This window comes from Temnothorax nylanderi, unplaced genomic scaffold (assembly GCF_030848795.1).
Source record: "Temnothorax nylanderi isolate EJ_2023f unplaced genomic scaffold, tnyl_v1.0 TNYL_tig0010_pilon, whole genome shotgun sequence".
In the NCBI taxonomy this organism is placed as follows: Eukaryota; Metazoa; Arthropoda; class Insecta; order Hymenoptera; family Formicidae; genus Temnothorax; species Temnothorax nylanderi.
The window spans coordinates 61414-86796 of NW_027249072.1; the positions used below are offsets into that span (position 1 = coordinate 61414).

The 25383-nt window shown below is 35.9% G+C and overlaps 3 protein-coding genes across 6 annotated transcripts in view; 2 read left to right on the top strand and 1 right to left on the bottom strand.

The window, feature by feature from the left end:
* The first annotated feature begins 10420 nt into the window (after positions 1–10420).
* Eag (ether a go-go) overlaps positions 10421–25383 on the top strand; it is an 85128-nt gene continuing 70165 nt past the window's right edge. For 2 of the 3 annotated variants that reach the window (XM_071726602.1, XM_071726604.1), the window contains exon 1: positions 21355–21787. The gene's annotated coding sequence lies outside the window, so the exon portion shown is untranslated. Of the gene's footprint in view, positions 10694–21354; positions 21788–25383 lie in introns of those variants that run through there. The other variant, XM_071726603.1, reaches the window with a different exon arrangement.
* On the top strand, positions 11276–12483 carry Grx5 (Glutaredoxin 5). The gene is made up of 3 exons (XM_071726612.1): positions 11276–11509; positions 11800–11941; positions 12188–12483. The coding sequence occupies exons 1-3, from the start codon at positions 11429–11431 to the stop codon at positions 12382–12384; spliced, it is 420 nt and encodes a 139-aa protein (XP_071582713.1). The 5' UTR covers positions 11276–11428; the 3' UTR covers positions 12385–12483.
* On the bottom strand, positions 12424–16732 carry LOC139787504 (uncharacterized). Of its 2 annotated transcripts, XM_071726605.1 has the most exons (7): positions 16366–16731; positions 15093–15269; positions 14400–14734; positions 13861–14004; positions 13385–13633; positions 13023–13297; positions 12424–12918 (listed from the first exon to the last, which is right to left on the bottom strand). In XM_071726605.1, the coding sequence occupies exons 1-7, from the start codon at positions 16621–16623 to the stop codon at positions 12593–12595; spliced, it is 1764 nt and encodes a 587-aa protein (XP_071582706.1). In that variant the 5' UTR covers positions 16624–16731; the 3' UTR covers positions 12424–12592. The 2 variants fall into 2 exon arrangements, with proteins under 2 accessions (XP_071582706.1, XP_071582708.1); XM_071726607.1 differs by lacking the exon at positions 13861–14004 and having other exon boundaries at positions 16366–16732.

A 25383-nucleotide genomic window follows, 5' to 3' on the forward strand; every position in this document is an offset into this window, starting at 1 on the left:
CACGCCACCTGCTCCACCGATGCCGATCTCCCCTCGCCACCGGCCCTACTTCCCGCTCGCGCTACCACCCACCCGCCACCCGTCTTGCTCGGAGCAACGATGGAACGTCTGACCCGTTCTAACCCCCGTCATTCCCGTCTCTTCACCCCTGCGCGCGCGCGCTTCTACCCTTTCTCGGCGCGCTCTCGCCTCTCTCCATCGCCTATATACCACTTCGGTGGACGAAGTGTGTCTCACTCGTGGCAGTGTATACTGCATCTACTACCGTTTCTCTCCTGCCCCCCCCCTCTCTCTCTCTCTCTCTCTCTCTCTCTCTCTCTCTCTCTCTCTCTCTCTCTCTCTCTCTCTCTCGCCGCCCTCCGTTCACCCTCTCGACAGTCTCGGTCGTCTCTCCTCGTCCTACTAGTTCCTCGAACCTCGAGCATGGTCCACAGCCGTTAATGTAGAGAGAACTCCGCGGAGCACTCGTGAATCCTCTCTTCCACAGTATTTCACGCTGCCTTTCTTCCTCAGACATGAGAAAGAGAAAAAGCGATGGAAAACTCGCTCGTACCCCAACCTCATTCGTTTTGCTTTTCCTCGCTTCTTCGCGCTTTTTCGATCTTTCTCTGCATTGGATTCTCTCTTCGTCCTAGCTTGAACGTAAAACCGACAAGCAGTAAACGCGAGAGCTTATTACACGGTCACCTTGCGCTGGGAATCACGTTTGTCGAGTCTACAAGATGTTGCACGCAGTGAGAGAACGTTTCTTTTTACGAATATGGACGAGCTGAACGATCAATGACCCAGATCGAATCTCATAAATGAACGTAACAGCCTAAAGTATAGATCTTGTAAAAATTCACAAAGTTTTTGTATGTATTTTTTAAATAAAAACTTGCTAACAGAGTAAATATATTGGAATTTGTTGAGATATTTATCACTTCGCGAATATGTAATATGCATAACACCTTTTAAGGAAACTGTTACAAGATTATGAAATTATTATAATAATTTTGGTGAAATTGTGATTTAAATTACCTTGTTATATTATTAAAAGAGAGCTGCACAATTAAAAATATTAAGAGTAATACATTTCTGCACGTGCGAATAATTGGATTATGGATGCAGACACCTATTTATCAATATTTGGATTTTACCATTTCTCGCTTTATCGTTCGAAATGACGGTGTACACAAATCTAGTAAGATTGTAATTTTCAATACTGATTTTCAGCCCCAAAGTTATTTTTCTTTATATTAATTAATGTATACCTCTAGAGTATCGCTGCATGTTTGTTTTTATATACATCGTTACGCTACATATATAATCTCGTATCTGTGTTTTGTTCAAAATTTGTAGAGCAAAGTTTCGTTTAAACTCCTCGCGGCCAAAACGCGTAACTCCATTTATCGGTAACCCTCGGCTCATCCATGTTGCGAAGTGAGCAAGGGCTGTGCTGTCCCTAAAACGCGCAAGGGTGGCGAGGGTGGTGCAAAGGGAGCAAAGCGAGTAAGAGATTGGTCATAGAACGGGAAAGGTAGCGAACAAACTACAGCTGCGAGAGGATCCCCTGTACAGCTGCCTCTGTAGACTCCTCTCTCTTGGTATTAGCGAGTATGTACTTAGACATCAGAGAAACCAGGAACACATAAACGAAAATGCTTATTTATAAATAGTTTTTTATCAAATATATCATGATACTTGATCAGTGATAAATTTGAAATACTGACACTATTTTTTTTTAAGCATTATGCCTAATAATACATAAATATCAAAAAAGATAAGACACGGTGCGTAAACGACCAAGTATAAACATTATATTTACAGTTTAAATTAAATTAAATTTATTTAAATTATTTAAATAAATTAAACTTATTCAAATTAAATTAGAATTTGTTAATAAAATTTATTTGCACCAAAAATTTAATATAGGGTTTGTATAAAAAATTTCCAAAAACGTTTTCACGGCACGAATCTTCTCTTTTCTATGATCAGTGTCTTAAAATATGGATTATCCTATGCGACTTGGAAACAGGAGAAACATTATATGTACATATATGTACACAAAGTCTAATGACAGAATGCTATTGGACATATTTCTTTGTGAACATATTGATGCTAGCGCGTTCTTTGCATGGAAATAAGTTCGTTATGCGTAAAACCATAATCCTTTTAATAAGATAATGCAAACGATACACACATGCATAGATAAAGCGTAGCACTCGCAAGGTAAAGTTTTACAATCAGTCGTTATATCTTTCTCAAACTATCTCATGATGTCACTGTGACATAGAGTGATATAGCGAATGTCTATGTATACATGTCGTTGAATAACGCGCGAATCACGTTCCTGGAGAGAAGAAAAAAGTAACACAAGAGAGGAAAAAATTAAGATGCATTCCGCAAGTCCACGGTGATTGTCTTGAGGTGGCGCAAAGTGCAAAGTCCAAAGCGGTCGCCCGGCTAAACCGGCTGGTGGCCGGCGACTTCCGGGACGAATGTCGCATGCTCTCGAGTACGGCCCTGTTGGCTCGTGCGCGTCGTCATTTGGCCTCACGCTCTCACCCCCACGCATCTCTCGCCGAGCAGACTATCCTCATGCCGCCGCGGCTGTTCTATGCCCCGCGAACGACTCCCCAGTCCCCACTGTCCCCAGTCCACGCTGCTGCCGGCCCGCCCCGCCAGATCGGGATCAGAACGACTCCTTCCGTCTTTGTTTGTCCGTCTCATCGTCGTGTGGCACTCTCCTCCTTTCTCCTGTTTCACTCACCGCTTATCTTTCTCTTTCTCTCATCCATCCTTTCCTTCATCACACGTACACACACACACACACCACACACACACACACACACACTCTCTCTCTCTCTGTTTCACCTCCAAACTCCGGTTCAGCATATGTACGCTTCTTTTGTATTCGTGGCGATCGCGCAACTTTCGACCGATGCATGGGCACGCGTCAGTAGATTCACGCGATTACGATTGCTAGGTAGATATTGAATAGAGCTCGTATATATCTAGACAATGATCGAATGCGAAGAGAAGCATGATTAATTGATTTGTTCGTGATCAATTCGGTTTACGAGGTAAATGACCTTGCACGTTTCATCATAGGTACTACGAATCTACCACTGATCTCGTGACGATAACGATTAGATTCTCGAACAGGTGCAGGAATGATACTAAACGAAACAAAGTAAACTGACAATAGCAGCGTTGGTAATAGCTCCGATTTGATATCTAGACAATTCGATATCAATGAAAAGACCCATCCTCTGTAAACACAGAAAATGATCCTTGGTCGATACGGCCTTTTCTCTTTCCTCACGCATTCCGTCACATTGTCAGTATCCATAACAGTGGTGAGTCTGTTTTCCCCACTTCGTTGCTTCCACTTCGGTTAGCCTCGAGGACCAGCGGTAAGGCTTCCTTCTATGTTTATCTTCGTCGATCTGTCTCCCGCTCTATATTCTCTCTCTCTCTCTCTCTCTCTCTCTCTCTCTCTCTCTCTCTCTCTCTCTCTCTCTCTCTCTCTCTCTCTCTCTCTCTCTCTCTCTCTCTCTCTCTCTCTCTCTCTCTCTCTCTCTCTCTCTCTCTCTCTCTCTCTCTCTCTCTCTCTCTCCCTCTCTTTCTCTCTCTCTCTCTGTCTTTCTGTATGCGCAAACTCTTTCCCATCCCACTTTACGCTTGTATGAAGCGCGCACACTCCATTCCAGCTGCTCAGCAGTGTCGACAATCTTCCCCACCCACGACGTCTCGCATACATAATCGAGATAGGCCGACTAAACACCGTACTCTTCATCTACCCCATCGCCGTCAAAATCATTTTACTATTGTTAGCAAGTAAGGGTTAACTTACTACCAATGCATTATTTCAGCATCCGGATTGATACGTAGTACGGTTATCGCACAACCATTTTATGTAATGAATCGACCTATGCATAAATCTGCATGTTTATTTCTAAATTTTAGTTTATTCGTATTTTTGATTGATAGCTAGCTTGTGTGTGTGTGTGTGTGTGTGTTTTATATAAACTGAAAAACTACGGCGCGCGCTGACGATTAGCGCTGAAAATATTCAATGAAAATATCGTGAATGTACATAAACTTGTGTTAAGAACTTCAGAGAAAGAAAGACTTTACTCAAGATTTAACTCGTGGATGTACATCTACCTCTACCACTCACAATCAGATAAGTGGATAAACAAGATTCGAGCCTTTACTTGTTTGTAAACAGGCTTAGAATTTACTAAATCTTTGATTAATAAGATTAGTAAAATCTTAACCTGGCTCAGGTTATTAACATTTTATAAACTGGACGAGATCCAAGTTACGTTGAAATCCTGATACCATCACATTGATATCATTTGATTAGCCACAAGATGCAATGACAGAAGGTATAATCGAGTAGTATCGAATAATATCGATTGAGGTAAATGGTACTGATATTGTAAGTTTACTGCACAGAATTACTCGAGCATCGCTGTGTCGTGTAAAATCACTAGCCCCGCTCGTAAATGTGGGGTAGAGTTGGTTGGTGACAGTGTCGACGACGGAGGGGAACAAAGTGCCGAGCTGCCGAGACGGGGTGGGGTGGGGTGACGACCATGACGCCGTCGCTGCACGAGCGTGCGGCGTGCACGCTTCTCCTTTCATTTGCTGGCACGCGTGACGTCACCGTATGTACGTACGTGTAATGTGTCGTACACGACGCAGTCTCACCCGATAGCATGTGCAACGTGTAGCCCGGTGTAGCGTCCAAGTGTGATTTTACGTTTTTTCCTAGATGTCTGCTTTATTATTCAAGTATCTCGAGATCTAAGGTTACAAACTTGTTTTTTCTTTTTAAAAACTTTGAAAAGTCTGATATCTTGTTTTTTTTTTTAATACGCGAAGCTTAGATGCTAATATAAAAGTTATCAGATGTCGACGTTTTCAATGATCATTACATGATTGCATGCAACTAATTAGGAGTTTTTAAGCTCTTCTAAGAGTTAAGTTCTTCGCAGATATATATATAAGATATATACATACCTTCGAATATACAGGGAAAGCCTTGACATAATTTTGAAGTAACATACATATACCAACATCTTGCATAAGTTTCTCTCGCATCGTACCTTTCCGGACTATTTTTTGCAACTCGACTTGTTATTTGCAGCACTGCGTTTGGGTGGCACTTCTCACACAGAGGAGAAGCAACAAATGTTATGCAAACTTGATTATCTCCAGTATATTTTAGTGCGATCGATAACATAAAGGCTGCTTGCCGCGTGTGTAGTGTAACGGTAAATTTGCTCGTTACATCGCAATGAATTGTTACTTGTTACTCTTGGAGAAATGTTTCTTAGTCTTCTATTCTATCCTGAGATCTAATTGATTTAAATTGATTATTGATAACTTGAAAAGAATATTTCTCTGAGATATATGTACCTACTGAAGAGATAAATGTTTTAGTTTTTATTTCCACTGAAGCTCAATATACATATAGCAACAACATTGTTTGATGTCACTTTATTTGTTGATAGTGTTCTACAATGTAATAATTTACGGGGTAAGCGCTTTAATATAATTCTTGTTAATATGTATATTATCTTTTCGTGAATTAAGAATATTCTTTGCCCTAAAGTCGCGTAAAATATCGTATTTGAATTGTTGTCTTCTGCTTATTGTTATTCTAGCACTAGCTAATCTAGTTACATTTCAATATACTAATGAAATTTGTCAAACAAGTTCGCGTTGCTCGCGGAGAATAGTATTTAATTTTGTAATTTGAAAAGAACAGATTAAAAGATTGTGTGCGGTAAACAGGTAGTCAAGAAAAAAAAGATACGAATTTTCCAAGTACCGTTCGTTGACGTAACGTTGTGCAACTGTTAAGACTGTATAACAATCGCCTGTTGTTATCGCGCTATAGAGTTAAGCAAAAATTAGAAATTATTTATTGAGATAATCTCGAGTTATAGATTAAGGGTAAAATTTCTTTTAAGCTACTTTCCATTGACTTATGTTTCCAATTTCCAACTTTTGCAAATTAAAGTTGTCGAGTACAAAGAGCAATCTAAATTATCCATATTTAAATAGTTATTAAATCATAAAATTGTGTGTGGTATTTTTCTTAGAAAATATAAATAATTCTGCATCTTTGAAACCCTTCCGATCCATGCAGACCGATTACCTATTACGGCGCAATATCGCTGTTATATAAAAAAAAATCCCTTGCATATCTATACCAAGTTTTTCACTTCGTAACGTATACCTGTTGCTATTTTCGGACTTTCACCCCGAACCTACCGCAATATACCTACCCACCTTTACCCGTCAAACAGGGCGTGACGTTCGCACCGGCATCGCGGCAACGGAAGTTTAAATCTCGTGGGCGTCCGAGGGAACGAGAAGAGACCACTCGCGAGTCTCCATGGTGACCGTGATTTTATCCCGTGACGTCACGAATTACGAAAGAACACGTGGCACAAGCAACACCTACGCGTGTTTTTCCGACTTGGCGATTTTTCAATATTGCGTCATCACCACGCACACACGAGGTGTTTGCGCATGCATATATACATGCATTTCAATAACGTCATTAAGATGCTTCAACATTTCCGACATGACGTCACTCGCCACGTATCGCATGTGATTCTATATCGATTTTCTCAAGTGGTTTACTTATATCAGGACGATGTGATATAGACGCTGTGTCAATTTTGTGTATGCGAATATCTATGGATATAAATACGCGTACGTAACATTTATAAACTGTATAAGGTACACTTTCATATTAAACATAAGATGGATTGTTAACGAATCATGCATTTTTCGGCAAAATATTTTTTCAATTATCTTTTTATCTTAGAGAAGAATATATTTCGACGCAATGATAAAGTTAGAAAAAAATTTAATACTTGATTGTATTAAAGGAAGCTTTGTGTAAATTATTAATCTATTCTATACGTATATGTTTTAAATACTCTTATTGTTTGCTATTTTTATAACCTTTTTATTTTTATTTTTATATTTTCTTGTTTTACATATATAAAATTATTATAAATTATTTTTACCATTTTAAAATCTCTCTCTCTCTCTCTCTCTCTCTCTCTCTCTCTCTCTCTTTCTAATAAATTCTTTTATCGATATGTTATCGAAAAGTCGATTATAGGAAGAGATTTTCTAATAATCGGCACTCTAATAATCAGGGCTATCAATTATACTATTGTTTGTAGTCCATCATGATTTATGGCATTCACTACGACCGATATCAACGAAAATAATATGTGCATCTAATTCTTAGAGAATTTTCCGACTGATGTTATCATGAGCGAACGATCGTGGCAGCACGTGCCGCGCGTGGTAACAGTCTAGCAACGTGTAGCGTTTTACGATGTATCACGGCATTTTTATGATGCCAAACAGCCTGCTTCCAAAATCAGTCGCCGACCAAAATTTTACGAGCCGGAATGTATTCCGGAAAACGTAAGTTAGTATCACGTGGATGTTGCCGGCGCGCGGCGCGGCGCGCAACGCCGCGCGCCGAATCGATCGGGGGCGCTTCCTTTCTATTAAAATTAAATGCATATATGTATATTGTATATACATCTAATACAGTTATACAGAGGGAAAAGTTATACCATTCTATAGCTTCTATAAATTTTATTTGTGGATTTTTCGATTAATTTGCGTAATAATAATTATCCAGCGTGCCTAAAAAAAGGAGAAAAATCTATTGTAAAAGTTGGAACTTTTTCCTTCCAATAATTTTTTAACTTTCTGTGTTAACTATTTAAGTAACTGTCTTACACTTACAAATCTGTTTAATGTGTTAGACAAAAGATGAAATCTCTTCGATAAGAGTAAGAGTAGATATAAACTTCCACGCAGTAAACCGTCACGTATTTCTACTTGCTCGTTGAAACGACTGATAAAATATTTTCCGAATAGCTACAAATAGAATTTCTAATTTTTATCGCGTTTCTAGTCATCGCACTAACTAGCCGTTAATGCGTGTGCTTGTTTGTATAGATATAGGTATAATATATATAATTTAAATAAGCTAAAATTTTCTCCGTATTTATGGATATTCACGTGTCATCACGAGAGATGATAAGGAAATATTCCTCGTTAATTTGATGGAATTAATATGTAACCAGTTTCTAACATGGACTGAACCGACTAATATTGAACTAATATTGATCTAATATAATATCGAATTATTTGGGTACTCGGCACAAACTGAAGAACATGTTATACAAGCCAAGAACAATTTCTCAATATCTATTTAGCCACTGGGAATATTTATTTTTAATTTCCATTTATTTCTCGTATCGTATAACACGATTCGATTTATATGCGATTGTATCTAACAGTAACGACGCAACGATGCGTTTCGTGAACGTAGCTAGGTCATCGATGGAGATGGAGGTCAAATTCGATATCGGAGTGCGACAAGGTTTTTAGCTTTAACGCGCGCTATCTTGTCCGCGCGAACGACTTTTCTGCATTCTGCAATATCCCGACTTGGCGATTTACCCAGATATATCGCCGCGATATCGCGAGCTGACAATTCTCGAAAAGAGCGATTGCACATCCGCAAATATACTATACGTTATACACTACTATACAATCGCGTGACGGTCTGACGGCGCGGCGCGTCACGGGAATCAGAAATTAAATCGAGAAATTTGACTGCATACCGGCGACATCTGACGAGCATTTCAAGTACTCGAATGAAATGATGATATCGAGTCTACCGAGAGGCAATGCGATTTATGCGATTATCATCATTTGACTTTTGACTCTTTTGACTATCGATCGCGCGTTTTATTTTCAAATTGTTCACTTTTCATTCGTGTTACATATTTTATCATACATGTTGGGTGTTTTTCAATCTTATGTTTATTATATATTTCATATACGCAGTTTAAGTTATCTATAAGATATGAATTTAATATCTATATTTTAATATATATACAGCCCAATTTGTGAATACAGCGTATTATATGTAATAATTTTTGCGCAGTTACCATGCACAAATAATATTAAACGCGTTATTAAACGTTTATATTGTATACCGTCATTTATTTAGATTTTAGAATGATAGTTAATTGAATTGAATTATTTTTCAAGATTCGTAAAATGCGATTTGTAAGTGCCATGCATCGCATGCATGGTGATTACTCGTGTATTCGCAGGTTTTTTCGGAGTAGTAGAAAGCGCGATTGTCTAATGTCGACTAATTGTAAGCGCGATTAGCGATTACTATAACGTTACTATATCGTGCATTTGATAATCGCATGGACGAAATGAACAAATGATTGATGCATATGTAGATATGTACAACATATATGTATATATAATAAACGGACGTAAGTATACTCACCGGCCACCGGCCACCGGCCACCGGCCACCGGCCACCGCGCGGTCCACCGGTCGACGACGACGAATCGTGTTATTACATTTGCATCTCTGGCCAGCTCTGGCTCCGTTACTCCAGCTCCAGGTATCTCTTCGTGATCGAATCGATCGAAGAACTTGTCCTGATATTATGATCCCGTGCACCAATCAACGAAATATTGTAGAACAACATACTCGTCCGATACTCCCGATTTATTACACGCGCGCGATGCATTCGGAGCGAAGAAACAAGGTTAGACCAAGGGTGCTTAGGAGGAGCTAATTTCAGTCGAGTAAATTATCCATTATCCCCGGCATTCGTGAGTCATTTCAATCGTATAAGTTCGTAAGTCAATCGAAGCACCCCTGATTACGAAGCTATTAACGCGGCACTCGTCACTCGTGCACTTGCAGTTAACGCGACGCTATGGCTATGAGCGCCATGATCGCCATGACCGACCGTCGATTTTTACGATTTTTACACGGCACGGCTGACGCTGACGGCAACCCCGGCATTCCCGGCCCGACCGCGACGCGCGATTGCTTACAATTAGATCGAGTAAAATGCATCAACGTCACTCGCGGAACTTATAACTTGTTAGCTCAAGCTCTCGGTCTACAAATGAGACTGTTCTGATTCAAAAAAGGATCTAGCGAATGTTCGTTAAACTTATTCAATGCGACTATGCGACCTGCCGAGGCTGCCAACAGTGCCGATAATGCCGCGCTGCACCATGCACGCGAACGTTTGAAAATGGTTACGGTTTGGGGTTGGGGGTTGACGGTAATGACGGTTGAGTCGCGGCCGTCGCGGTCGCGGGAATCCTACTGAAGTTGGCGGCGTTGGCGCTGCACCGCTGCACCGCGCGCCGCGCCGCCGCGCCGTTTCAATTTCTCGAAAGCGCGTAGCAATATTAAAAAGTGCTCGGCTGTAATTGGTCGATTTACTTACCAGGGTTACCTGATTTGAGCTCTACATCTTTAGTCTCGTATATGTATATGACTGATTTAACCGCCATTATCGATAGCGATTGACGGCATTTGTTCGTCGCGTGCGCTGGTCGGCTGGTTACGTATTATATGTATATTCGTCGAAAGTGCGTTGTGCGTTGTTCGTCGCTTGATCGTCGCTCGATCTATTTCTCTATTGCGTTGATAAATGTGCGCGTACGGCGTACGTGTTCGTAATTAGTCGCCGCGCGTGATCGACGGTTCGTATTCGTATCCGCACGATCGAGTGAATACACCTTCTTGAAAGTGATCGAAGATGGAATCACACACTAATCAGCCAACTCTGCCAACTAATCATCAGCGCATAGACCGCGTGAGTCAATTCAATTATATTACTATACATATATCTATATTTCTATACATATTATTTATACATATATATGTAGTAGTAGCAATTATCATTTTTGTGCGAGTAATTTTTATTGCATAGTCATAGTATTGTATATTTATTTCAATCGACCTCAATCTTTATGACTTGCATACTTTTGCCATGCGTTTGGTCTTTTAAATTATTGCATGGTTTTATCTTATTCATAGATCGAACAATATTGATGCTTTATCTGGAAAGAAGTGATTTTTCCACTATAAAAGTCTAGTTTATTCTTAAATTCTTTAGCAGTGCGACTTAAATAATATAATAATTAATATCATACTTATATTTTTAATTTAAAAAATTTCGTATTTTCTTTCTCAGTCTCTCTTTGCATAGAAAAATGTCTAAAATACATTATAATCTTGCCGGTGTAATATTATATTGTTGATATCGAATAGAGAGAGGGGTAATTTTTTTCTTAAAATACTGTCATGTAAAGAAATTTTTCGGCTATGAACCTTAGGATCATATCGCACGATGGCGCCACATTTACCTCTGCACCACTCTGCACTCGAGCAACTCGAGTCTCGAGTAAAAATACGAAACAGCTGTGAGCTGACGGCTTAAGGTTATGCGCATAACCTTTCTGCACACACATTTTGTCCTTAAACAAAAGATCCAAGTTAATTCCATTAATTGTGAAAGTATTCGTTCTTTAGTGTAATAAATCGAGACATGTTTCGTTTTGGAGCCAAGCATTTCTTTAGCGGCAGAAATTTCAGTACGAAATTTAATGAAATCAGCAATCTTGTTAAGGTAAGTAAATGTTAATGTATGATAGCGGCGCGTTTGTGCTTGTTTTTTTACTTACGTAAATATTTCCTAGCTCGAGACGCATGATATTTCATATACAAATAATTAAGCAAGTCAACGCATATGACATATGTGATTCCTATATAAGATCCTTTTTATGACGTAGAATTACACATGGTATAGAAAAGCATGAAAAATGCGAAAAATTGTCAGAAACTTTCTATTTTTGTCAATAAATGTAATATCATATGCGATATCTATATCTATTACTGTACACGGATTATTCCTTGTAGAAAAATAAGGTAGTGGTCTTTATGAAAGGCATTCCAGAAGAGCCAAGATGTGGATTCAGCAATGCGGTAGTTCAGATATTACAACTGCACGGCGTTACTTATGATGCTCACGATGTTCTTAAAGATGAAGAACTCAGACAAGGTAAATGATTACTAATATTTGTTACAAGCTTCCACATTTATTAAATAATTGTATTTTAAAAAGAGGGAATATTAAATTTTTATTTATATATATATTTAAAACATATATATCTATATATGTAAAATTTTAGAAATAATTTGTATTTTATATATATAAATTTATGGAATTTATATACTTTCATAAATCTTCTGTCTATTAATTATTATTGTTAATGCCATAGTTCTGAAACTTATATTAATTACTTAGGTATAAAAGACTTTTCTAATTGGCCCACAATACCTCAAGTATTTATAAATGGTGATTTTGTGGGTGGCTGCGATATACTCTTAGAAATGCATAAGAATGGTGAGCTTATTGAAGAATTGAAGAAAGCTGGAATTACTAGTACTCTTTTGGAAAAAGAAGAATCTTCTCAAAGCGATGTCAACAAATCTAAAGAATAAAGTTATCTTAAATAGCTTGTAAATAAAGAAATAGCTGTGTCTCGTATCGACAGAAGGATAGTCACTTTTTATAATAATAAACATTTTTGTTAATGTTAAGCATAATCTTAATCATAACGCATTAATACATGTGACGATGTTCATCCAATATTTACTCCTTTAAATTCCTTATCAATTCGACTATGAGATTCAATAATTGAAGAATGAGTTACAGATTTTTAAGTTCTTTTCGAAGAATTTTTCCAGATATAGTTTTCGGAATACTTTCTATAACTTGTATATATCCTAATCGTTTATACTTGGCTACACGTTCAGCGACAAATTTTTTGAGGTCGTTCTCGTTAATTTTTACCCCTGACTTAGGAACTACAAAAGCTTTTGGAATTTCGCCATAATTGTCGTGTGCCACACCAATGACGGCGACGTCTTGTACATCATCGTAATTACGAATCACTTCTTCAAGTTCGATGGGTGCGACTTGATATCCTTTTACCTTTATCAACTCCTTCAATCGTCCTTGCACATATAATAGGCCTGTATTTTACAACATATAATAATTCGTAATTATCTCTCCAATCTAATTGTCATATTCTTATTTTTCCGAGTTTCTGATTAAAAAATTTATCACTTTATTTTACCATCTTCAGTATAATATCCTAAATCACCAGTCTTGTACCAGTCTCCATCCATACTATCTGCTGTGGCTTTAGGATTTTTGTAATACCCTTTCATCACTTGCGGACCCCGTATATATATTTCTCCTACCTCGCGCAGACCTAAATTTCTGCCGGGAGTATCATCTTGCGTGCTTACAATTCTCATCTGTGTATTTGGAATCAAATAACCGCACGATGTCGGCGATGCATCTGCAGTACCGATTGTAGCAATCGGGGATAGTTCCGACGCGCCGTATCTGTAAATTGTGTAAATTAATGCATGGTAAATTTTTTTATTATTGTACAGATCTCTTACGTATATATTTCTAATCGTGATATTTTACCCTTGGATGAAGTTCACGGCATTAGTGAAACGACTTTGAAATTTTGCGATAGAGTTTTCCCCAAGCGGTGCAGCTCCTGTCAGTATAATTCTTAAAGATTCAACGTGACGGGACGTTATTCGTTCATTTTGCGTCATTATTTGTACGATCGGTGGTACGACATGCAGTACTGTGCATCGATGATTTTCAAGCAGTTTTGTAAATCCTTCTATGGAAAATTGTGGCAGACACACCAGCTTAGCACCTATTCTATAATTGTAGGATACATATACCATGATTACACTGATAAAGTTATAATAAATCTCAATATTTTAAGTATTAAATATCGAAAAAGATATGCTTAAAATAATAATTACAAGGAGTCATAATCGAATAATTATTTAATATTAAATAAATCGGCGGATCATATTTGGACATCATTTACGTGTCATAGTCACGCAAATTAGTTACTAGTTAATAGATATGTGTTAACGTACCGCAAGTAATAATACAAAGAAACTATTAACCCATAAAAGTGATGTACTGGTAATATTAGCGGTACAATATCCTGATAGTGTTCATTCGCTTCTCCTAAGGAGAATATCGGAATCGCGCTTTGAAGAATATTTGCAACAATATTCCTGTAAAATCGTCTTCTAATTATTTACATCAATATTATAATAATAGTATATTGAATTTTCGCTACTTTCTCGTATGGAAATTCTGCCGCATTTATATGCGGCATTTATTAGTTGCATATTCAATTCAATTTAAATATTTAAGGCTCCTGAAATCTCGTCGCGGTTGTTTTATGGCTTACGCTGTTTATTAACTGTCAAGGGAAAAGGATAGTTTTCGAAATATTTTACAAGTGTGTTAGAGCGATTAGAAGTGATTTTTTTTTAAATCCAAATATCTTTTTATTTAAAAATGGCACGCAAGAATTCTCAGCGTGTCATTTCTCGCCTCTGACGTCACGATCTAACATAGCCGCGGCGAGTACCCAGGAGTCTTAATATGCAATCAATTTGCGCACCTATGGGACGTCTCAATGCCTTTCGGCATACCAGTTGTGCCACTGGAATAAGGCAAGAATACTATATCTTCGCAACTTATTCCAGTTTTTTGACTAACTGAAAAATCTTCAATGTCGTCGCGCATGAGGTCATCTAATTTGATTGTCCCTGAGATTGAGCTAGCGTCAGTTCCATCGTTCACAATAACAATTGGTAATCTTATCTTGGAATTTTTCTCAATACTTGCTTTAATGTCAACATATTTAGCCGGAAATGTGAAGATTGCTTGAGCATCCACGTTCTCCAATTGCCTTTTTATCTCATACTTCGTGTACGCAGGACTAATCAGAGTTGTCTTGAAAAGAACAAAATTGATTGATGACGATTAGGTACTATAAGTTTATGCAGCGACGAATATTTTAATAATTCTAAGAACGAACATCTTATTACATTATATATCTTTTATTGATGTTAGTTTATTTAATTTTTTTTAATTATTGTAATTAAATAAAATTGTCTAATTTCTCCAGCATCTTCTAAATTATATTACTGCAGCTCTTTTTCCAGCAAATACGGATAAAGTCGCATTCTCGTGAGTAGAATCATTATATTCTAGTCCCATTTCATTGACAGAAATGATGGTTTACGATTTATAAAACATCCTGCATATAGTACACATGTAATACTTCTAAATGTTGGTAATTTTATCTTACGCGTAAACCGGCTTCATTTGCCGCTAGTGCGATGATGGCAAATTCTGGGATATTTGGTAAAATAATAGCGATGGTATCTCCCGGCAGAAACTTGCATTTTCTTAAACTCGTTGCTAGTTTGCCACATGCTTTTCTCAACTGGCCATACGTATATGATCTACCAGTATTTACGCACACCTAAAATAAAGAAGTTAATTGAAAAAAATAAATTATTTAAAAAGTTTTACTCAACCATTGTATAGCGTTTATTAACACAGTGAATCTGAGAGTGAACAAAATTGAACTTTGCGTTTAATAAAGTATAATCAAATTACTAAATTAACGCAACATTATTTACGCTATAAACAAGAAAAGCTATATAAATAAAAAAATTATCCGATATAGAACAAGCGTATTTTCTCGATTACTTTATTATTATCTTCGATCGGCAGTTGATCTAACACTAAATATAAACATTTATCGATTGACTTTGATAAACAAACTTGATGAGAACAATAGTTGAATAGCTATTTTCCTTTATTTTATTGCTTTATACAATTACAATGATATTTTTGAGTGTTTAAATTTAAATGATAATATACATGATTGAAAAGAAGAAGTTATGCTACGACTTTTATCTTATGCTAAAATACTGTTATAAAAAAATTGCAGCATTATGACAGTGTTAGCGAATTTCGAATGTATAAAATTAATCAGTGTTTCACTAATTGTTAGATCGTTTTTCAGATTTTTTAAATTTTCAACATCGAATATCTGTTAAAACTATTTGAAAGACATTAACAAAAGAATCAATTTTTACGATGTGACTGTATTTATAAAATTCAATCTGTTCTAACGCCTCCCGCACACGAATTGCTGTAGCCATAACGTAAGACGTACGGCGTATCGTAAGAATTGTGAACGTATCGCCAGAATCATGTTTACTCGAAAATGGCAGCATTACAGGTTCGAAAAGACTTAATGTGATTGGTCCAATTCTTACGGTATATCTTACATTACGGCTACGGCAATTCGTGTGCGGAAGGCCTAAATTAAACTTGTTAATTTTCCATTATTTACATAAAAACAAATGATATTGCGATAATATTGAAACAATTATCATTCTTCTTTTCATTTATTAATATCTGTAGAAAGAAGTAATTTAATTACATAATTACGCACATCCATAATATTACGAAAAATGCAAATGTCCTACGTACATTTTTTATATTCTTGTATTATAAATCGTTGCGCGCGTGTATCTCTTGATATTCATAATATTTGTATTACATACCAGAGCAGTGCGGTTTGACCATCTTCCGATTTTTTCCCAAATGAGGTCGTGCAAATAAATATTCTCGAAGCCACTTACGTCGGGCAAACTGCTACTTACTACATTCTGCGAATCTATTTTTAACTTGATAGTAGTTGCGTAGTGTCGATGTTTAACAAATTTTCTCAAAGGATTTTTTGGCGATGCATTGACAATGCATTCTCCAATGCACTGACTCAGAATATAGGACATTCGCCCGAAAAGCGACAGAATCGTCATTGCGAAAAACGCGAAACAAACGTCTTGTATACAAATATGTTATGCGCACTACGCGTTAGTTAGTACTGGACACTAGCCGCGTATTAGCCAGCATAGTAACCAACTGTGATATAAGATATAGTTTCGATTGGATATACATATGCATATACTGTCCCCACTAATTCAAATAATGTAGCGATTACATAAGAGTTATTGTACATATATTTTAAAAATTATTTCTATATATATATATGAATTATATATATATAGAGAGAGATTTTATATTTGCATATGTAAAATTTATATTTTAAAGCGTGTTCGAAATAGATAAGAGCACTCCATCTAGCAGTTTTTTATTTTATGTAAAAAACTTTGTTTTAAAGCAAATATTTGTCTTGTACATATAACTATTATGTTCTTACTCGGGAAATTTTTCTAAATTTTCGCTAGCATTCAATCAGATTTAAAATATTAAATGCGTAAAATATTTCCTTGTCTATTTCCTTATCTCTGGAAAACGCGATATATTACCCCTGATCGAATTTTTCCGCTTTTTCTCAACATAATTATTCGATATCTCTAAGAAACATAAATGAGAAAAATCTGGATTAATACGCTACCTTCGGTAATGCACGCAAGTTCAGATATCAAATCCGCTTAAAAACACAAAGTCCTGCAAAGTGAGATAAATAGATAAATCTATTTCCGTCCGGATGACGTTTATACATTCGTTTGTGCAAATGTGCCGCAAATCATTGAATTGCGTGCTACTTACTTGTCGCGTCACATAAATGATAGCGTTTTGTTTTATTTCCGATGATGTTGAAATAAAATAGCTTGTGTTAATATGATTGAAGAGTTTTATGTAATGTGTATAAATAATTTGCAAATTTAGAATGAAAACAGGAAGCGCGATTCTTAATTAGATTACGGACGGAAAACAACAGAGTATTTCTTGGTTGCTGCGAGAAAATGTATCATCGGGAGCATGGTTCGACTGCGATATAACTCACTGATTCGACTAAAGCATATTTCTTCTATTTCTTCTATTTTATGAGCGACTTTCGAGCGATTAGCGGAAGTTACGCACAATCTTATTTGGCGTCCGTTCAAGTCGTTTTCTACGCAATTTTATGCGAAGAAGCGAATATATCGCGAGGATTGCCAACGGGTGCATTTGCATATCTCTGAATTTTCGAGAAAAAACACTGCAATTGAAAAGACTGCAGACCGTTTTTAAACTTTAAACACCGTCATGAAAGCGCAAATTATTGAAAGTATTGTGATGTTATATGATGTTACATGATGCAATGATGATTGATGATGTACAATATGTTAAATATATTGTATATAAATCGGAGCATTCAATAGACGGTTTTGGCGAATTACATCTAATATGATTTACTTGACATATGCACGCACAATAGGATATTACGTGATATTTATTAAAAAAGTGTAAATGAAAAAGTATCGCATTTGGTTCTGTATCGCGGCATATCAGTGGACGAAAATGCGGCATTTGCATTTCAAATTAATTTCATGAAGGAAACGACAGTTTTTTCTAGAAGTAGATATATATGTACGTAATATATGGGTCTACAAAAAAATTTCCTTAAAATTCAACTTGCGTGCGATAACGCACGAGCTTAATTATAATCAGTTATATCGTTAAAGCGATATTTCTTCCATTTATCGCGTCGCACACAATAAGTAGTGCTGAACTAGAGGTTCAGAAATTACATTATGTTAGATATTTTTATACCGAATATATGCATATATAGAAATATAACAAGAGCATTGGAAAATTTGTTGCGATAGAAATAACTATATCTCTTTCAAATAATTTACAAATTTTATCAAGAAACTGATAGTAATCTTCATTTTAAGTAATAATCTTCAATTCAGTAATCTTGCATACGGTATTCATTTCTATAGTCTTTAAGGGTTGTCCGGTATTTAAGATCTTTTTCTTGTATCAAAACAAGTGATATACAACAATCTAATTGTCGATGAACTTAATTCTATCATGTTTGTGCTATATTAACATAAATTTCGCGAGTGATAAATTGTTTGAATAAGAAAGTTTATAGCTAGAATATAAATCATATCTCTTTACAAAAGAGTTTAACTATATTGCAAAAAAATTATCATATAACAAGCATCTATCTCTGATCTTATATTGCTTAAGATGGCTTGTTTATGTTGATCGCGACAATATCGATTTCTCGTCACTGATGAAAGTTTCTTACTAGTCATTTTTTCATTCATTTATTATTTCCTCTTACATCATAATTAGTAGCGAATGTTTGATGGTATTAATGATAGCATACATCTCACTATTTCCATCTTTGACAAGAAGATAGTGGCTGTTTAACTTTAAAGATTATGAACCTTTAGGCAAGCATTGAATATTATATTATTATATTTTTAGTACAGTATCAAGCTTATCAAATATGATTTATGAAAACACAGAAGTATTATATCAAAGAATTTTTATAGATTAAAACAATTAAAATTGTTGGATGAACAATATAATGTACTAATTTTGTAATATCAAAGAACTAGTAATTAGAAAAACCTACAGTAGTTATTACATTAGTAATTATTAGTGACAAACGTTTAATATTTATTATAAAATTATTAGAGAATTCTAAATTTATCTCATTATTGGAAACTCATTGTGTTCTTTTTTTCGTTTAGCTGAAGATTACAATTATGTATTAATTTCTTAAATACGTTGTATTATATAAAACATTTCAATATCACGATATTAATCCTGTCGTTGAATTAAAAAATTTATACTATCTAACACATTTTTATTTAAAGAAAATAAGTATTAGTATGAGAATTATTGTTAGAAACCAAGTTGCAACTTGAAGGAGTCGAAGAAAATGGAGTTGGCGGCGAGGTGGCGCCCTCCCTTCGATGCCTTCGATCGCACACACAACCCTTCTGTCCCTATTGAACCGGTGCTTCTCTAACACATAGGTTTTTCTTCGTATCACAATGACACTATTACGATATATCCATGGATTCCCAAAGAATTATTTTGATTTCTACTTTCGTAGTTTAAGAATGACAAATTTCAGGAAATCAATGTACAGCATAGTTAGGCGAATAAAAAGAATGTTGATATATGTTGATATATATATGATAATATGCGATCAAGAAATTTAAAATTAATTAATTGCAGAAATCACATCAGGTATTCCCTCTCACAATACAACAGCATCACAAAGTCCATAAAGATAATGCATATTGAGATATTCCTCGTTACTGAACATATTTTCTTTCTGTGATCATGATGTAATTTTCTGTGTATGAGCATTTGGTTGTCCATTCTTCCACTCTTTTTTTGGTATTTCTTGTCATTGTGTTAGTATTGTACTTAGTGTTGCGCAGGTATAGACAGCAGGTATAGACAGAGTATGGACGCGGCAAACACAATTAGATCACAACATTACACACTCAGCGTAAAGGTAACAGTCTAATGGCGCTATATTTATTAAACCATATTCGTAAACGAATACAAGAAAAGTTTATATACATTACGTATTCTATTCAACTCCTCTTTCTCCTCCTATAGTTGATTGATCTTACCTTTTGATACACCCTTTAGATGCAACTTATGTCAATTATCATAATTCTATTGTCACGAATAGTGGTGATTAAAAAAAAAATTATAATACAGATTTCGCGCGCCGCGCATGAATCTTGAACAAGTGAATAAGTTTCACGATTCTAGAAAATATAGTGTAGAGAATGCAGATTATTTTGAAAAAGCTCCCGTTTTAAGATTCAGAAAGTTTCTCAAACTTAATCGTCAATGAGAGAATTTCTCGGAGGAAATTGCAATGTAACTTTGTTCTTCGCTTGCCTTTTAGATGTATTCTTGTTTAAATCCATTCAAAAAACACTGTTCATTTCGTAAACAATACTCATTGTTCTTAGAGGCATTTCTAATGAAAGCGAATAACTGAATTGTGTATTTGTCTCGAATGCTCTCTCTGTGTTAGCTTTGTTAATATTGTTTTCACTAGTAACAGTGTCCTTAATAATTTAGTAGAACATATATATGTTTGCAAATTATTATTTTATAAGGACAATAATAATTAACACGACAATAATAATTAACAATAAGAATTAACACGAAAAAAACTGAAACACATATTACATATTACAAAGAAAAACTGTTAATACTCTTTGTGTTTGATATCGAAATAAATATTACATTTTGTTCGTGGGTTAATCACGATCACCATCCGAATTGAGTTTGCGTTTACCTATATTACTGAGTTTCGTGTTGCGCGTTTCATGTGTCAGCGGGTCACGTGCATCCCCTTGGCAGTGAAAAGGTTACATCAGGCGTGGAAATTGCTCGCGGCTATCGCTACATCTGGTAGTTACACTGACTGGCTTTTAGCTGTAAACGAGTCAATGGTTGGTTTGTCATCAGATTACAAAACCAATCAAACCCAATGTAATTCGACTTGGCGTTAATCGGACCCGTTTTCTAGCGTCGTCTATCGTCTTTTTCGGTGTCACTAGCTGAAAGAGAAATTCGACGACGACGCGTTGCGGCGGGCTAGAGCCTAGAGCTAGAGAAAAAGCAGGGCGAGACAACAGGGGTTGCGCGCCGCGACGCGCCGCGACGCGCCGCGCTGTTGTGGGTCTGTGAGTGGGGATATGGTGTTTCTTCTTTCGGGGGTAGTCAGCGCCGCCACGGCATCACGCAGGGTGAGGGTGAGTCTCAGTTCTCAGTCTCCACTCGGTCATCCTGCCGAACGGATGAATTTGGGTGAATTTGAGGAATCTATCTATTCGCGCGTACACGCTCGTTCTCTCACACGAAATTCCACTCGAATTCGATTTTTCCCTACTCCCCTTGACCTTTAGAGAAAGGTTGGTCAGCTTTGGCTCGCGGATAATTTGTTACTTGAACACAGTGTTTGTATCTCCTATCCGCCACCAAGATATACGTATCGGGTGCGATTTGTGCAATTTTTGTGTGGGAACGTGGTGCCGCAACCGGTCAGCGCGCGTGCACCCCACGACGATCGATCGACTCGGGATACGATACGATCCAGAGAGAGGCGATGGACGGAACCACCCTCCTACGAGACGACATAGGAACTCGACGAGATAAGGAACTCGAAGACAAGGAACAATAATATACGTGCTACTGGTACGCGATTATATGGCAAGATCGGATCGCGATTGCTCGATTTGCTCCAACCGCTCCGATTGCGCCTGATATGCGCCGGCTTGACGTTATAAAGCTTATCGAGAAACGGGTCTATAACGGTCGCGCCGCGTGGCATGTGACCTAGCTCGAAACGATCGTTCTTGCTCGGTCCCGAACTGCTGCGTGAGGCGTGAGGCGTGAGGCGTGAGGCGTGAGGCGTGAGGCGTGAGGCGTGAGGCGTGAGGCGTGAGGCATCAAAAATTTATCGCGCTTTCTGTATAATCATGATCCTTGAATTGGAAGATATAAGTAAACGATCACCAGAATTTATGATCTGCCAATTAAATGTTTTTAATAGAGGGATAGGTAACTAGCGATAACTTGCTTTGTTCGTATTAGAGACATGTACATATATTGGAGAACAAGTGAAACTGGAAGCACAAGAAAGTAGATGAATCCTTAATCGTAATCTCGAGAGATGACGAATGTGTTATAATACGCGGAGAATCTGTATACTATCTCTTTCTCTTTCTAGTTCTCGTTGTTTCCTTGCTTGCAAGTAAATCGTCTCAGATTGTGTTACAGAAAAATCATAGAATAATAATATTGACCAAATAGCCTATCATTAACAAGGATGCGGATAATTAAATTAAATTTACGTTATCAGACAGAATCGTATTCTCAAGAATGTTGATTCAAGTATATATGACAGAATATTGATGATATCTTTTTAATGATATTAATATATATTAAATTGTTGGAACAATACATACGATAATATATATAGATTTAAGATATATTATACTACTAATATTCGTTATGATGATTCACAAACGTTCGTCCATTGTTTTACTGATTTTGATTGATGGTTAATTATCAAGCTAATGATCATATAATATGTTGCTCATTCGATGAATTTTAACATTGTTATGTTACCTATATTAGAAATTACATCAAAAATAAGAAAAATGACAAATGTAAGATTAAGCAACTAATAACTTGATAAAAACGAGAACAGAAAATTTCATCATCATTTAACGGGGAATTATTTTTCGTTTAAAATCGCGACGATTTTGAATCTTGATGTTATTATAAATGTTTACCATCGGCTTTCACTTCTTCAACTTTTGAGAATATATTATATGTACATATGGAGTGGTAAAAGTCATAGTGGTGTAAGTCAAATTTTTTTAAATTTTTTCTCGCGTGCATAGATGCAATCTATACAATATATAAATTGCATCTATGCACACGAAAAATATTTTTAAAAATTTGACTTACACCACTGGTTTTTACCCCTCCATATAATGCGTTTAAATATTTGAACGTGTTGAATTGAGGCAGCCTCAGTAGTCGACGGTTTTATAGGAACGGATAAGCAACATCGAGTTCTGTCGGCTGTCAAGTGTCGACGATTGAATGATCTTAGTTTTATTTCGCATGGCAGTCACTGACAGCATCACATGGATACGACAGAACTCGAGACTAGTGGCAATTCTTATGAAACTGCACTTCTTACAAATCTGTTAATCTGTCTTGTTAATGGGGAAACTTTGTTTAAGAAAGTAAAGAAAACGCTCATGAATATTCGTGCGTTTTAACCAAACTTCATTTTGATCGCTGCTAAACACAATTGAATATTATACTATAATACTATCTTGTATTTTCATACATAAGAGTCATTAAATCAGTTAATGCATATAATTTAATCATGATGACAACAATATTCCGTTTGTGTTTGTTAATTGATTTAGTTCTGATTTTTTGTCGTAATTCATGTTTGAAATTTATTATAAAATTACTATTTTGCGATGTAATTGACAACTGATTCACAATTATGTTTACAATAATATTAATAATAATTGAATTTCAGCACAATCATTAAATCAGAAAAGTATTGTAAGCAATTCAAGACGTTTGTAATGGAAAATGCTGACGGTACTGCTGTCAGTAGCATACCCGTATGCTAATATGGAAAGACATCATGATATTCTTATGTTTCCACCCTTACTTGTCGAGTATGATGGCTTAGCAGAGATCGGAATGCATCATAGTCGATTGCGCTTGAATAGGAAGTCTCTCAATCTTACTCTCCAAGGAAACTAAGACGCGGAAGTCAAAGATATCCGCCAAGTTTCATCAATTAAAGCTGTTATGTTGAACTCTGATACCTTAATATTCTCGTTATCGATCAATAGTGGCTTGTAATTCATTGAGAGTTACAAGTATCTACCACGATGTCGTTAATATATCAGTAATCTATCACTGACTTAAGTTTCGTTTAACGTTCTTATATCACGTTCTTATATGATTAATAGATACAATTTCAAGCTACTTTTTCGACACGATAGAGTGTATTTTTTTTGTTAAAAAAGGACGTGAATCAAAAGACATTTTCTCTGAAAAATGTAGCATTTTCTTCGAAAATGTATCGCTCTAGTAATGTTTGGTTAAGTGCTTGAAGTGCTTCTGATCATTCCCTTATTTCCTTTTCTGTATATCGACTATATGACAAGTTGGCGAAAGAAATGCAATGAATCGTTTGACCATATTCGAATGGAAACGTACATAAGAGGAAAAGGAGATAGGTAGCATCCGATGCAGTCACTCTTAAATAAGAAATTAAAAGAATTCGTGATTTAATCGAATCTATGTGGAATCAGTGATCCGCGTGCTGATCTGTGGTAGCCGAAATGTTATTTCTCGCAATATCAATTTCTCGATATAATAATGTTAAAATAAGAAATAAGAAATTATTCTCGCCAATATCCGCATTAAGTTCGTCTTAACCTATTTTTTCTTTTGTGGATTTTCCTTAAAGATATCTTTTTATTTTTATTATTATTTTTTTATATCAATTTTTGTAATTAATATTAGTCTTTTGACATAATTTTAAATATTGTTACTTTAATGCTAATATTTACGATGTTGGACAAAGATTATTATAGAATAACTTTCGCACACTATATTTATATTAAATGCAAACAATTTGCGTGTAAACAATTTATATTCGTAAATATAATTGCATTTGTTGTAAAATGTTTAAAAGTGCAAAAGTTTGACGAAAGTGGAGCTGATTTGATCTGACTGATTAAAAAACAAAATGCAACAAGGAATTTCCTGGACTTTCATTCAGTTTCTATCGATTAAACGAGGAGAAAATCCTCACGAGCTTTTCCGCTCGATGTTTTCGTTTGCTCTTTACCATCATACTAGCTTTTTCATACAAAGAAATATCTCCAATTTTATCTTTCACATTTTATCATCTATCCGTTACACACTATTGATTCGATTTTATAAGTTCGTCAACATAGTATGTAGTAGGTACATATCATAGTTAAACTCAGCAGTTCTCTTTTCTTTTTCGCTATCGATGTAATCCATTTTGTAATTCATTCACATCTTTTAACACATTTCTTTCTTTATCTATACTATAAACCTGGTAGATTTCGATCTAGGAATATAATTTTGTTACTTCTGTCCTGTTCTGTTCTGTTTAGATATGTTGAATTAATATAATAATATATGCATTATATATTATATTAATGTTATGTGAATTATTTTTATAGTTTTACTTATACCTACATATGGAGGGG

Coding starts and splice junctions, on each gene's coding strand:
- Grx5 (XM_071726612.1), top strand. CDS start 11,429: ATGTTTCGTTTTGGAGCCAAGCATTTCTTTAGCGGCAGAAATTTCAGT. Junction 11,510..11,799: donor AAATCAGCAATCTTGTTAAG/GTAAGTAAATGT, acceptor TATTCCTTGTAG/AAAAATAAGGTAGTGGTCTT. Junction 11,942..12,187: donor AGATGAAGAACTCAGACAAG/GTAAATGATTAC, acceptor TTAATTACTTAG/GTATAAAAGACTTTTCTAAT.
- LOC139787504 (XM_071726605.1), bottom strand. CDS start 16,623: ATGACGATTCTGTCGCTTTTCGGGCGAATGTCCTATATTCTGAGTCAG. Junction 14,005..14,399: donor GGCATTGAGACGTCCCATAG/GTGCGCAAATTG, acceptor ACGATTTTACAG/GAATATTGTTGCAAATATTC. Junction 12,919..13,022: donor AGGATATTATACTGAAGATG/GTAAAATAAAGT, acceptor TGTAAAATACAG/GCCTATTATATGTGCAAGGA.